General features: G+C 42.1%; 1 protein-coding gene across 1 annotated transcript in view; it reads left to right on the top strand.

Annotated features, from left to right (window-relative positions):
• Positions 1–13,408, top strand: part of AGBL1 (AGBL carboxypeptidase 1) — an 805,329-nt gene that overhangs the window by 329,898 nt on the left and 462,023 nt on the right. The window contains exon 18 of the mRNA XM_045901694.2: positions 908–1,088. Coding sequence (XP_045757650.2) covers positions 908–1,088 — 181 coding nt within the window. The remainder of the gene's footprint in view (positions 1–907; positions 1,089–13,408) is intronic.

Genomic DNA, 13,408 nt, shown 5'->3' with positions numbered 1-13,408 from the left:
GGGTGGGGCAGACACCATTAATCAATCAAAACACACTTTTCACCTGAGCCAGGATGTGGTCTTAGAGTACATCTCAACATTACAATGGCCCAGATGTTTTCTCTCAACAAGGAAGGAAGACAAGCCCATCTTTCTCTCATCAATGCATTCTCCATAAGGTCTCTTCAGATCAATATGCTCCCTATGGTTGGGCAGAGAGTGTTTTCCTGATTCTTTTTGCATGATTGAGATTCTAGGTGCTTCACTCTTGTCAAGTCTTTCTCATTGTTGGAGTTCAGTGTCCTACAGACATAAAGTTCCCAGCACAAGTTCTGCCCTTGAATCCCATTTCTACTGGGGAATGAGAGGGGGCCATCCTACCCATAGACACCATCATTGAGATGGGAGAAACTAACATGTAGTGAATGGCAAGTAATATGCCAAGTGCCTTATTTACATCTTTCTGTTTTTATAACACCCACACAAGATCAGCATCATTGTCCCCATTTTACAGATGAGATACTAGCCTTGCATAAATTAAATTATTTACCTAAGATCTTACAACTGCTAAGTATGAAGATAAGATTCAATTTCAGATCTGTGACATACAGCATCATGCTATTGGATTCTGGAGAGTTAATTGTTCCTTTGGTGGTCTTGATATAATTGGCTTCTTGGCTTCTTTTCATACCACTAAGTACTTAGCTGTTGATAACAGCCTTGAGCTTTCACTTTATACTTTCTTGAGTCTTGCAGACTATAGAAGCAAATAGAAAAATGGATCAGTGTGGATCAGATATGTATGGGAAACAATCAACCTATTTTGGACTTTATGCCAGTCAGGTGTAATTCTGGCCCCTGGGAGGTTATCTTGCTGGAAATGGAAAGTGTATTTAGGTTTAATTTTCTCATGTTCCTGTCTTGGCAGGGCAGCGTCCATACCAGGTGATCACTGCCCGAGTGCACCCGGGAGAGAGTAATGCCAGCTGGGTGATGAAGGGGGCCCTGGAGTTCCTGGTCAGCAGTGACCCCGTGGCTAGACTCCTGAGGGAAAACTTCATTTTCAAGATCATCCCCATGCTCAATCCAGATGGTGTCATCAATGGCAAGTATGTCAGGCACCCAGACCAACTGGGTCCTCATTTGTGTCACCATGGTAACGCATTGTGTCGCTCAGTGGGTGTGGTTGGAGAGGCCTTGTTACTCTGGCAGGAGTAAATTCTCTTGGGCTTCTGTTAGTGGATACAAATAACAACGCATTCTCCATACACATTGAGGTTGTGTCAGGTTTTTGTTGTTGTTGTTGTTGTTGCTGTTGTTGTTTTATAGAAGGGCATAGACTCATAGGCAGTTAACTCCAGAGGGGTCCTTAGAAATAATCTGGTGTAACAGTCTTTTTTTTTTTTAAAGGAGAAAATTAGTGTCCATGCTAATCAAGGGATTTGCCCAGGGCACATGGTGGGTTAGTGGCAAAGTCAGAACTCAAATTCTGATTTCTCCACAGTTAAGACCAGTGCTTTTATTTCCTTACTGATATTTATGGCAGGGGGATCTTTATTCTGAGTTGTATTTTACTGGATTCTGGATACAGCCCCAAGAAGGGCGTCACCATATCCAAATGGGCTGGCGGGCAGGATTGAAAGGGGCTGTGGAATGGCCGGGGGGTCATGGTTGGTTGAAGGAGAGACAGAAGGGGCGGCGCTTCTCCTCACTGCGTTCCTGCCACCTTCAGAACACATGGTGGGAAGAAGGAAGTCCAGGGTCTGATGAGGTCTTTTGGAAGAAGTGGGCATTTTTAGATTTTGCCAGCTGAAGCGCAGAAACCAGAGCGGGTCCCCGAGGTGACATGGCTGGTGGATGGGGTGGCAGGATTAACGTTCACAAATTCTCAAACCCTGTGGAAACAGACTAAGGTTTCTTCCCATGGTCATCGAGGATTCTTCTCACTATGGGAATGGACACTGGTGTCCTATGGGAAAAACAGAACATAAGATAAGTTAAAAAAAATTGAAAGAAAAATAATTTCAGAGGCTATACATGGAAAAGAATTTAGAGTTTAAAATGTCACTATTAGAGAAGCAAAGCACAAGTTTAGAAAATGGAGAAAATAGGGCAATATCACAAGGTGAAATGAGATAAAATGAGAGTTATTTAAAAAATATAAAAAAGAAAACAAAAATTTCACAGAGATAAAATTTAAAATGGCTTCAACTAAATAAGAGACCATTTTAAGAAAGATAAAATAGTAATTAATTTCCTTAAGGAAAAAAATGAAATAACATGTTAAGCAGCTGAGAATAGACTAGCTTCAAAGGATAAGCACAGAAAAGAATACTGATCAGTTAAAAAATCATGATAAAATATAAAAAGAGGATCAGAGTACATTCCAAATGATAAAATATGTTAAACTATGCCAAAATGCAAGCAAGTCAAAGCTATAGACTTTAAAAATAAAATTTCAGTATAATATACCAAAAAAATAAAAAAGGCAAAGAAGTAAAGGATTCGTGTGTTCCTAACAAGTTTCCTGGTTTTGTAACTCCCAGACTCTCTTGTTTTTGGTGGAGGTTTTTGATGGGCAGAGGTAGGGTCCTTTGTCTTTGCCTGTGGCGACTGGTTGGTCTTCAAGCGCATGTGAGGAATAAGAGGCCAAGTCCCTCATTTAGGAGCATTAATTAGGCCTCTGGAAGCAATTAGCCTTCTTAGCTCTCAAGCTGGACAAGGCTCTAGAGCAGTGTTCCCTCCTGGTCCAGCAGAACTCAGCAGCCTCCTGCCATATGTTACACTGGCTCCAGAGAACAGGTCTAGGACATTAATGAGTGACTCCTCCCTGCTTGAGGCACCCAGGATTTCATTAGCAAGCTCTATCAGCCTAAATGGATGGAAAACAGCTATGCAAGCCATCTTGAGGAACATGATCCCATTTCAGCATGTTCTCGTCCAAGTTGGCTCTTTCCTGAAGTTTCTCTTTCCATTGAATTGTCAGGGGACTGGTAGAGGATGGAAAGCGTACTGGGTTTAGAGTCATAATTCTAGTGTGCAATCTGGCTCTTCCCCCGACCTACTCAGTTTCCTCTTCTGTTGGAAGAGTAAGGGAACATGCTCCCTATTGACCTGTCTGGGAAAATGTCTCCTAAGCCCAAGGCAATATTCAAGCTCAGGGATAAGTACTGTAGTTTCTTCCATTACAATTGCTCACACCTCCAAATCAGGGGCTTGGTCCAGGTCTTTGGTTGAAAGGTTAATGTGGTCTCAGTCACGGAGCATCCTCCTGGCCTGGACACAGTCATTTTCAGCTCACAGCTGGTTGTTTTGGACTCCCTAATGGCAGGCCAGCTTCTTCTCAGTGACACTACCATTCATCATCATTACCATTATTTATTATGACTAAAATTACCCTTTTTTTTATATTGCATCTTTCATCATGGAGCTCAAGGCACATCATAGATCACTTGGCTCACTGAAACAATTTTGGCTGAAAGGGACTTGGAAACCATTGTGTTATTGTACTGATAGGAAATCCACAGGCCACAGCACACCATTTTCAAAAGACTTGAGACTACAATGGAAGCACAGCATCTCACAGTAAAAGCCCTTAAAAGTCTCAGCTCATGAACCCTTCTTAGAACCTACCAGACATATGGTTCATCTAACTTCTACTTGAACTTTTTCTGTGATTGGCATTCCATTTCAGAGCATGACCATTCTGTTGTGCATAACTAGGTGGATTTGTGTTTTTCTGTGCTTTGATCTTTGCCCTGTGAACTTCAAACATTTTATGCAGTCCTACCTTGGGGTACCCTGTAGATAAAATTGAATACCCCTTTTACATGCCTCAACTTCCCCATGTGAAGTCCTCTCTGAGTTTAATGTAGTTCGCCTAAATGCTGCTCATGTGATACTGTTTCTGATGTTCTGATCTTCATTGATTTTCTTTGGATAAGGTAACTGAACTGCCCTGTGTGTGGTCTGAATAGCAAAGAAGCAATCTTTGCATAAAGATTGGAGAGCCCAAACCTAAGTGTGATACTTAACTTACTAGACTGTACTCTTCTTTCATAAATACTCATGGGCCCCCATGGATTTTGCAAGAATGTGTAAAAGTAGAATAGTTTCCTTTGGTGGTGATGGTAATGGAGCCTCTGAGGATGGCTGAGAGGTTTTGATAACAGTGGTCAGAGAGACAAAGCCAGGATTTTCTAGCAAAAATTTAGTGGGTCTTGCCAAGCCAAAGATCTCTTAGCAACATGTTTCTGTAACAGGAAAACAAACTGTAAAGATGGTTTCCAAAAGAAACAATCTACCATCTTGCTGGCCTGGATGTTTATATAGAATTGGGCTGAGTTCTAAAGATTCCAGGAGGATCATTGACTCTTACCATTCTTTGCTACCTGGGATAAAAACCAGGGGGTCAAAAAATTTGGTCAGGGTGGAACTGACAATGGTGGCTTTTTCAGAGTGTGAAGTGGGAAGAGGGCAGGTGATTGGTGCAAAAGTTTGGCATGGCGTGTAAGTGAGGGGGTTGGAGAGATCTAGCATGGTTTCCAATTTTTGGACTTTTGTTGTTGGGTAGAATGTAGTGACAAAATAATTTTTATGAAGCCAACACACAGCCCAACATTTTATTCACAGGAGAATCAGACTGTATTGATTCTTAGTATATATACAACTCTACAAACTTGATTTTCTTCTTCCAAGGCCATTGTGAAACAGAAACAAGCAACAATAAAGAGCAGAGGGCATACTATGAGTAAACACACCAAGGTATTAAGAAGTAATAGCTGAATGCTCTAGGGGAAACAAATGAAACTATAAAAATCAGATAAAAAATCTTGACAATTTAAACTATCTGGGACCATTAAAAGTTAGTGCCAATATTCCTTTACTCCACTGTGGGTTGTAAAGACTTTATTTTACTACAATAAGAGAACTCACAGACTTTATCTAAAAAAAAAAAAATCATTCAGCACCTTTCATGGGCCAAGAAAGAACCTTTTTTTGTTTGTTTGCTTGTTTGTTCTTTTCTGTTTGTTTTTACATAGATTTTCTTATGTAATTGTAACTATGGCCCCAAAATGCAGGTCTTCTATCTAATATCTAGATATAAAATCTTGAGGACACAAGGGTGAAATCTTGGGTCAGTTTAAGAAGCTGGTGTTACAGAGGCAGGACCAGAACTTCTGTCTATGCTATACCACTTTTCTGTAAGGATTTAAGGGCATTAGGATAAAAAAAAAAAATGTTCTAGCTAGGAGGGTTCATGTATATTATTTCATCCTGGTCCTTCAAATGTTAAGAAAACTGAAACCAGAGAGGTAAAAATGAGTTATCCCAGATTAGAAAGTTAGTTCGAGGCAGAAATGGCATGAGAAATTGTCTAGATAATTGAAATACACGCACATAAACACACCTGTGCCCAAGGTTATATGGCCGGGTTGTGATAGAGCTGGGTTTTGAACCCACTCTCTAGCTCCAAAGCCCATGTGCATTTTGGCCTACTACCAGCCCTTCCCACACCTGGATGGAGATGGAAGTAGAGCCTCAGCCCTGCTCATTGCAACCATCAGGTGGTCTCTGAAATTAGTCTTGTTGGCTTGGACCTTCATATCCAGCATGCCTGGGACAAACCAAGATACAGCCTTGCAGCTTTCTGTAATTTGGGCCCAGGATGAATGAATTGGTTCATCCTCAGTCTTCCTTCATGGGATCTGAATTTGCAGCTGGGCTTTGGCCTCGATACTGCCTTGTCCTGCCAGCCTTCTCCCTCGGAGAATACGTCCTTTCTTCTTGCTGCCTGCTTTTTGCTGTAGGCAACACCCAGCTAATTTTGAATATATATATATTTTTTGTCACAGAGCTTCCATTCCCCTGCCCAATCCATAGGATATTTTAATTCAGCTGAACTCTTCAGGGTCCCAAAGGGCTGATGATTATCCCTCTTTGGCTGACTTCAGCTTGGGCAGGGCCATATCCATTCCCTCCTGCTTTGATATGCTTAGGGCTTCCCTCTGATATAACCTCAACTCTAACTTTTTAATATATTTCAACTCTCTTCAATATAATTACATAGAGCAGTGGTTACTTCTCAGACTTTTGGATCTCACAGAGCAGTTACATTTGAAAAAAATGGGCCATAGGAAGTATGTCATTTTTTTTCAATTTGCGTAAGTAAGAATGGAAGATACTCTCTGAGGCCCCAGATAACAAATTGGTGAGAAATTCCACATCGGATGTTGCTTGGGTTACCTCCCCACCTGCATGTGATCATACAAGTAACCCGGAGGGTTTGTGCTCTGGGTCTTTAGATCATGGCAGATCAAGGCATCCTTGCTATTTGTACTATGATACATGGTGCTACTGTCCATGAACGTTCCCTGTCAGAGGAAGCAGTATAGTCATTGACTGGATGGGTTATTCCTATTGTCAAGCATCCTGAAAAGAAGCAGGTCCTGGAACAAGAAAAGCTGCCTGACAAATGGTCTTTTAAGGAGAAGAGGTAATTCCCCTGAGCTTGAAAATGGAGAAACTCTGGTCTAACCAGAGATCATAGAGGAAAGATGGCACGTACCATTTGGAGGAAGCCAGAAGAAGCAATCAATCCCTTAAGTGGCTACTTGAGAATGAGAACAGCTATACCAATAATCAGTTCCAAATTTTCTGTGAGTAGTTACCTTCCGTTACATCATTTATGCTTTAGTAAAGTGTTAATCAGCCTTTCCATCTTGTTTCAGCTGTGCTATTGAGATTTAAAGAAAGTATCTCTGCCCAAGACTGGGGAAGGGGATAAGTGGCCGTCATACTTAGAGAAGAAATTCCTAAGGGAACAGTGAAGAAGAAATACAACAGATAAGTCTTTAGAGTTATGCTCAGAAAAACTGGCACATCAAAAAAAAATAGCATTATTGTTTTCTAATTATAAAAGTGATCCACAAAACAGCCAAGATGTTAGATGTTTCTAAAGATAAGATTTGGTTCACACAGGTGGCAGACGTCTGGAAGTTCAAAAAGGGATGCCAAAGAAACCAAGAGATTAATAACTGCAGAGGCAGGTCCCACCTATGAGGGTGAGGGAAGGAGGGGGAAGCAGTGGAGGGACTGGAACCCAGGAGCTGGGGTGGGGAGCTTTACGTAGAGATTGGTATTTGGAACGCTGAGAAAGGGGTCTGACCTGGCCCAGGGGACACAGCCGGGAGGGTGGAAGAGTGTGGAGTGACCTATGTCTGAATGCCAAGGGGACATATCTGCTGTCACCTGCAAGGGGGCAGTGACGCTGGTGTCCCGCGGCCTAGGGGGCAGGCCTTGACCCAGTTGCCTACTGCGGCTGTAGTCTCATTAACTGTCACTGGAGAGCAGGGAAGGTGTCCTTTGCTTTTTCCCCCTGCCTTCTTCTCTCCCTCAAGCACCTCCTGTTGGCAGAACCTACCAGGAGGCCGACCGGTAAGGGAGTCTGAGCATTATAATTTGCAGTTTTAGCTGCAGTGTGACAGAGCAGACAGCTCAGAGGTGGCTGGTGAGAAGCAAGCACCAAGCATCCATTAGCTGAGCTCTGGACATGCCCTAGCCTCAGACTGATTACTGTATACATGTGACTTCTTTTCAAAAAATAAAATGGTTTTGTGTATGGTTTCCAATGTCAAAAAAAAAAAAAAAAAAAGTGCATCATTACTGTAGAAAATTCCAGTGTAGAGAAGAAGCTGAGGGAAGAAATTAAAAAACACCCAAATTCAGGGCTCCTGCATTGCATGACTCCAAGGGACGTTGTTCACATTATAATCTATGGTAATTACATAGCGCTTCTAGGATTTGGTAACATGGAGGCCCTTCGGGAATTAGGCTGCCCAGACATAAACACCATTGTCAAGTTGGAGAAGATTCATTAGCCATTTGATTGTAAGCTGACAACTCCAGGAATGTCAGCTATTTCTTATTTCTATCTGTCTTAAGTAAGATCATATATTTTGTAGTATAGTTCATAAATGAACAACATCTTCCTATGGCAAAGAATACAAATAGTATTATTAGTTTTTAAAATAGCTATGTCATAGTATTGACATAATTAATTTAAACAATTCTCCAGTATAAACAGTAGGTAGGGGAATATTCTTCTTATTCTCTTGGTGAATTTCTCTATTTCCTTAAGATAAATTCTCAAAGAAGTCTGTTGAGTTGATGTTATGCATATTTTATATCTGAGACATATTATTGCCAGATTATTTAGAAAATGTGTAGATACAGATTTCTACCACCAATGAGTGAAAGTGCCTGGTCCCCATACCCTTGTAAATACTGCATTGTATCAATCTTTTTATCTTTTTGGTCAATCTGGTAAGATAAAAATATGATTTTAATTTTAATTTTTAAAGTTTTTTTTTAAGATTTTATTTATTTATTTGACAGAGAGATAGAACAAGTAGGCAGAGAGGCAAGCAGAGGGAGAGGGAGAAGCAGTCTCCCCGCTGAGCAAGGAGCCCAATGTGGGGCTCGATCCCAGGACCCTGGGATCACGACCTGAGCTGAAGGCAGCCGCTTAACCGACTGAGCCACCCAGGCGTCCCTTAATTTTAATTTTTAAACTTATGAAAAAATTTACTCCCATTTTGCAGGTGAAAAGAACACTGAGGCGAAAGATTGGATGACATATATAAGGTCAACTACATATCTGATGTTTCAGAGTCAGGGATTAAACTCAGGTTGGCCTGGTTGCAAAGCTCATGTTCTTCCCCCTTGGCTGTGAGCTCCACTCATGTCCAAGCTTCTAGGCAGTCATCTTGGCAACTCGCCTCTTGAATGTTTTTAGCATAGAGTCTGGGAGGTGGTAAGTGCCTCATAGATGTTTGTTCAATCTAACCTGGGGTGCACCTGACCTTGCTGAAGTGTTTTAAGGTGTGGACCTCTACATAGATCATTCTAGACCAGAGCAAGGGCTCTAAAAAGCTTTGAGCCACTTCTGTGAGAAATGAACCGTTGGATATATATTTAGTTAAATATTAGTACTTAAGTATTGGTGCACCACCCATAATGTTTTATTATAGGTTAGATCATGAGGGCAAATTTGTATCCTACCCATTTGAGGGGTGGTTCCTATTGAACTTGTGGGCACCATAATTACTTGGTCTTCTACTTTTCTTCTCTTTGTCTTAGTCATCATTCACTGTCTTGAACAAACAACTGAGGACACATTGGGGAACCTGGTTGATTGTCTAGGCACTCTCTAAAAGACTAGGGTTTAGTATGGGGCCTCTGGATCCTCCCAAGCTGGGAGGATTTATACCCTTAGGGGGAAGTGATTCATTCCTTTATGGACTCACTGTCCATATTTGGCTTCTAAAGCACTGATTTTCAGTGTGCCTGTGGGTGAGTTCTGTAGTGTTTCATGCAAGGGCAGTAGAGCAAGGATCCTCTGTCCAGGAGAGAAAGAGAGGCAGGGAAAAGCAGGGGGGACCAGTAAAGGACACTAGTTATCACATGGGCACCCTCCCAGTAGGTCTGTCTGTCTCTGTCTTCCTCAGCAAGGCACTGTGTCCCCTTCTCTGAGGGCTTAGATGACCACAAGCTGAAGAGGGTATCAGGTGAAAGTTCTCCATGCTTTGTGGTCTCTGGGAAGCTGAGTGATGGGGTGCATGTGGTCTGTCCAAATGACGCTGATGGTCATGATGACATGCCATGATGGGATATGAGAGTAATACTCTCCTTAAAACTCTCATTCCAGAGTTTTAGCTCCAAATTCTCCCTCCAGTGAGGCCAGGGGAATCTGAAGTTTCTGCTGTGGAATCTCCCTGTGGAATGTTTGCTAGCCAGAGATCGTATTTCTTAGCAAGTAAAGCTTAGGCTATACCAGTCATCCACTCTTCTACTGTGGAGCCCAATGGCCCTTCCTGGGAGCTGACAAAGGAACGCCAACTTGCAGTTATGTACTTGTAAAATTTAGACTGTTTTGCCAGTTTGTACTGCTTGGAACAGGGTAGAATTATCAGTGGTTGGCTATTTTGGCTCTATTTGTTTTTAGGAAAATTAAAATGTTCTGGACATGGAGCGAAGGTTGGCTATTTGGATGGACATGTCAGTGTGGGTCTGGTTCTAGCCTGTTTGTATGTCTCTGTGTTAAGGATCTCTGGGGAGAGATGGGCAAAGCGCATTTAATCTTTCTCCTTTTTTTTTTTTTTTTAAAGATTTTATTTATTTTTACTTGAGAGAGAGCGTGAGAGAGGGAGACCACAAGTTGGGCGGGTGAGAGGCAGAGGGAGAAGCAGACTCCCCACCGAGTGGGGAACCCGATGTGGGGCTCGATCCCAGGACCCTGGAATCATGACCTGATCTGAAGGCAGACGCTTCACTGACTGAGCCACCCAGGCACCCCTAATCTTTCTCTTTGCTTTACTTTCCTTATTATTTGAAAACAGGGGAAAATGTTATTCTGATCCGGAAGGGGTTATTTGGTCTGAGGAACTATAATTTTCTCCGTTTACTTCCTGCCTTCACTAGAAACAAGGAGGTCTCAGTCCATTTTTGATGCTAAGATATTCTCCTAGATACAGGAAGGGAACATTTATAGGAATATTTTAATCTGACTGATTTTTTTTTACAAATTGTAAAATGAAAGGCAGTTACACATTTAAAATTTTTTTTAAAGATGCAGAAGTGACTTTTTGCCTTAAATTCTTCCCTTGCAAATATCTCAGTAATTCTGAAATCATGGTCTACAGGGATTTTGTGGGACATCCAGGAGTTTCCTTCTAGGATGTGGAAGGAGGTAGAGGGATCCATGAAAAACATGGCATTTGGCACAGTTGTCCAAACCTCTGGACATACACCATAGAGGAGTGTGGGCTAAGAGAACACTGAGGGTCCTGGTTCTAGAGGGAAATGTGGCACACTCAATCTTACAGATGAACTTTTTCATAGAGATCAACAAGAAAATTATTTGCTCTGGGAACTCTTAAAATCCTGCTGCTAAGTCATTTGCATAGTGTTTAGTGATGCATAGTCCTCGGGGCAGGGAGTTGTGGGAGAGCCTTCCCAAGGGCTTCCTTGTCCATACCCATTCCTACATACAGAGAGGGAGTCAGGAGCTTGAGTACTCCGTTTGCCTTCCTCAGACATTGCAGTTCTGAACAAATATTACTATTTATTATTCCTAAATTTAGGGTTATTAATTATATCAGCATAAACCTAATTTATGCCATCATAAACAGCAATAATAAATGCTGCCAAATGCTAATACCCAGCTCTTGCCAACTGTGCCTGTAGCTGATGGGTTTCCACACACCCCCCCCAACCACTTCCCAGAAGCATTAAATTAAAAATGATTCAGTGTTGCAGAATCATTGATCAAGTTGGGGCTGAGGCTCTTGGGGAAATGCGCTTGTTTGTTAAATGCTTTGCTCCCTCATTGTCTGGGCAACTTCTGATCTTTGTGCTCTGGTGTTTCTCTATTCCTTCTCCAGAGGAAGAAACAGGGGCAGTGATGCAGGCAGGGAGGGAGGTAGATGAACATCTATTCTTCTGTCTCAGTTTCCCCTTTAGCTTTCTCTCTTCTCAGCATCCCCTGCCTCACACTTTTATTCAACAGAAGTCTTTATAAAGCAAATCCTTGGGTATAATACAGATGTATTATTTCTCAATTCCCATCACATCTACCATGTACTGAATGATGTATGTTCCATAGCTCCCTGAAATACATGAGGGTCTGTATCTGGGAATAGGAGGCACAGCCCTAACCACCCCCACAATACCGAGGGTGCTGTTCCTTTTGCCATTTGCTCTTGGGGTGTTCTGCTTTTGTGAAGGAAGAGGTGATCCAGTCTCCTTGTTATCAGAGTCATAATAAGATCTCACTGCCTTTCTCAAAGGAAATAGTTTGTGCTTTTCCTTGTTTGGCTGACTGTCTTTCTTTTTCTTCATCTGGGATGATTGTGATCATGATTCAGTACAAGGAATTCCTACTGGGCAATCAAAAGGCCGAGGCTTTGGTCAGAATTAGCTTCTTTCCAGCCATGGGGCTTTGGACAAATCACTTAACCTCTCCACTCCTATTTCTTCAACTTATTAAGAGGTTAGTAAGCCCTAACCATGGCACCTCACTTGATTAGTATCATGATCAAATACCGTAGTACTTTGAAACTGTTAAGAAAAAAAAAAAAAGAAACTGTTAAGTATTGTCTGAAAGTACAAAAGTAAAAGTTCCTCTGATTGTGTTTGGTTGCCTGAATTTCAGTGGTGAGCCATGCAAAGCTCCTCTCAGTAGTCGAGACAAGCAGGCTTAATGATTTCCTACTTCCATCTCTCAGTTTCTCAAAGAGATCCAAGATAAGGTATGGCAATGGGATAGAAATTCTGCAGAGGGAGGGACAAGGTCAAAGATGAAAAAGGTGAAAAAAACTCCTTTATTTATACATAATATAATATGTGTAATTTATATGTCATAATATATAGTATATATAGTATTTATCTTATCATATATAATATATACAGATATTTTAAATGCATAATATTTTACTAAAGCTTTGCTTGTCTTTGTGATTTTAAAATTATGGAGAAGGTGTAGGACTGAATAAATTTTATAAAATATATAGCAGTAGAGAAAGCTTGGAATTGGAGGAATTCAGCCAATGCCTTTTTCCCTCCTCATGCTTACTCTTTTTTTTTTTTTTTTTTAAGATTTATTTATTTATTCCAGAAAGAGAGAAAGAAGGGGCATGAGTCAGGGGAGGGGCAGAGGGAGTGAATCCTCAAACAGACTCCCCAACTGATCTGAGTCCTGTGTGGCTGGATTGGGAGCTGAATAGGGGGGCTGGGTGGGGAGCTGGATGGGGGACTGGATGGGGGGCTCAAACTCACGACCCATGAGATCATGACCTTAGCTGAAACCAAGAGTCAGCTGCCTAACCAACTGAGCCACCCAGGTGCCCCTCCTCATGCTTGCTCTTAAAATAGATTTAGTTGTTTCATTGGACAAAAGTCTGGCTTCTTTCCTTTTAGAAACCAGCCTACAATCAGCTTCAGGCCATCTCACATAGCGTTTCAGGGTGTCTGTCAGGAGCAGTGTCTGTGATTGGTAGAACCTGTCTTCTTTGCCTGGGGACAGCTTCTCGGGTGTACCCAGCCTGAGCATCACAGCCTTATGGCAAACCCCCCCCCCCCCCCCCGCACTGCCCAATCCATCCCTGGGAGCCCTGGTTCCAAGGAAAGTGAGCCCCATCAGGAACCAGAAGGAATTGCGCCTGTCAGGCTGCACTGGAGAATTGCCTGGGGCTTCATGCTCTCCAGTTTTGGGTCCTTCTGCCAGCCGGCCAGCGTTTATAAACGGGAAAGTCAAAGGCAGCACATCAGCCTTGGTAATGTGGAGCCACCCTCCCTGGCCTGACTTCTATGGTGTCTTTTCCTCGGTTATTTATCTCTCTGAGCCACCTAGCCCTTTTGAATTATTAGC

This window comes from Mirounga angustirostris, unplaced genomic scaffold, assembly GCF_029215605.1.
Source record: "Mirounga angustirostris isolate CCGP_5_RB_7025 unplaced genomic scaffold, mMirAng1.0.hap1 SCAF_9, whole genome shotgun sequence".
Classification (NCBI taxonomy): domain Eukaryota; kingdom Metazoa; phylum Chordata; class Mammalia; order Carnivora; family Phocidae; genus Mirounga; species Mirounga angustirostris.
This window is presented reverse-complemented; position numbering and strand designations above follow the sequence as displayed.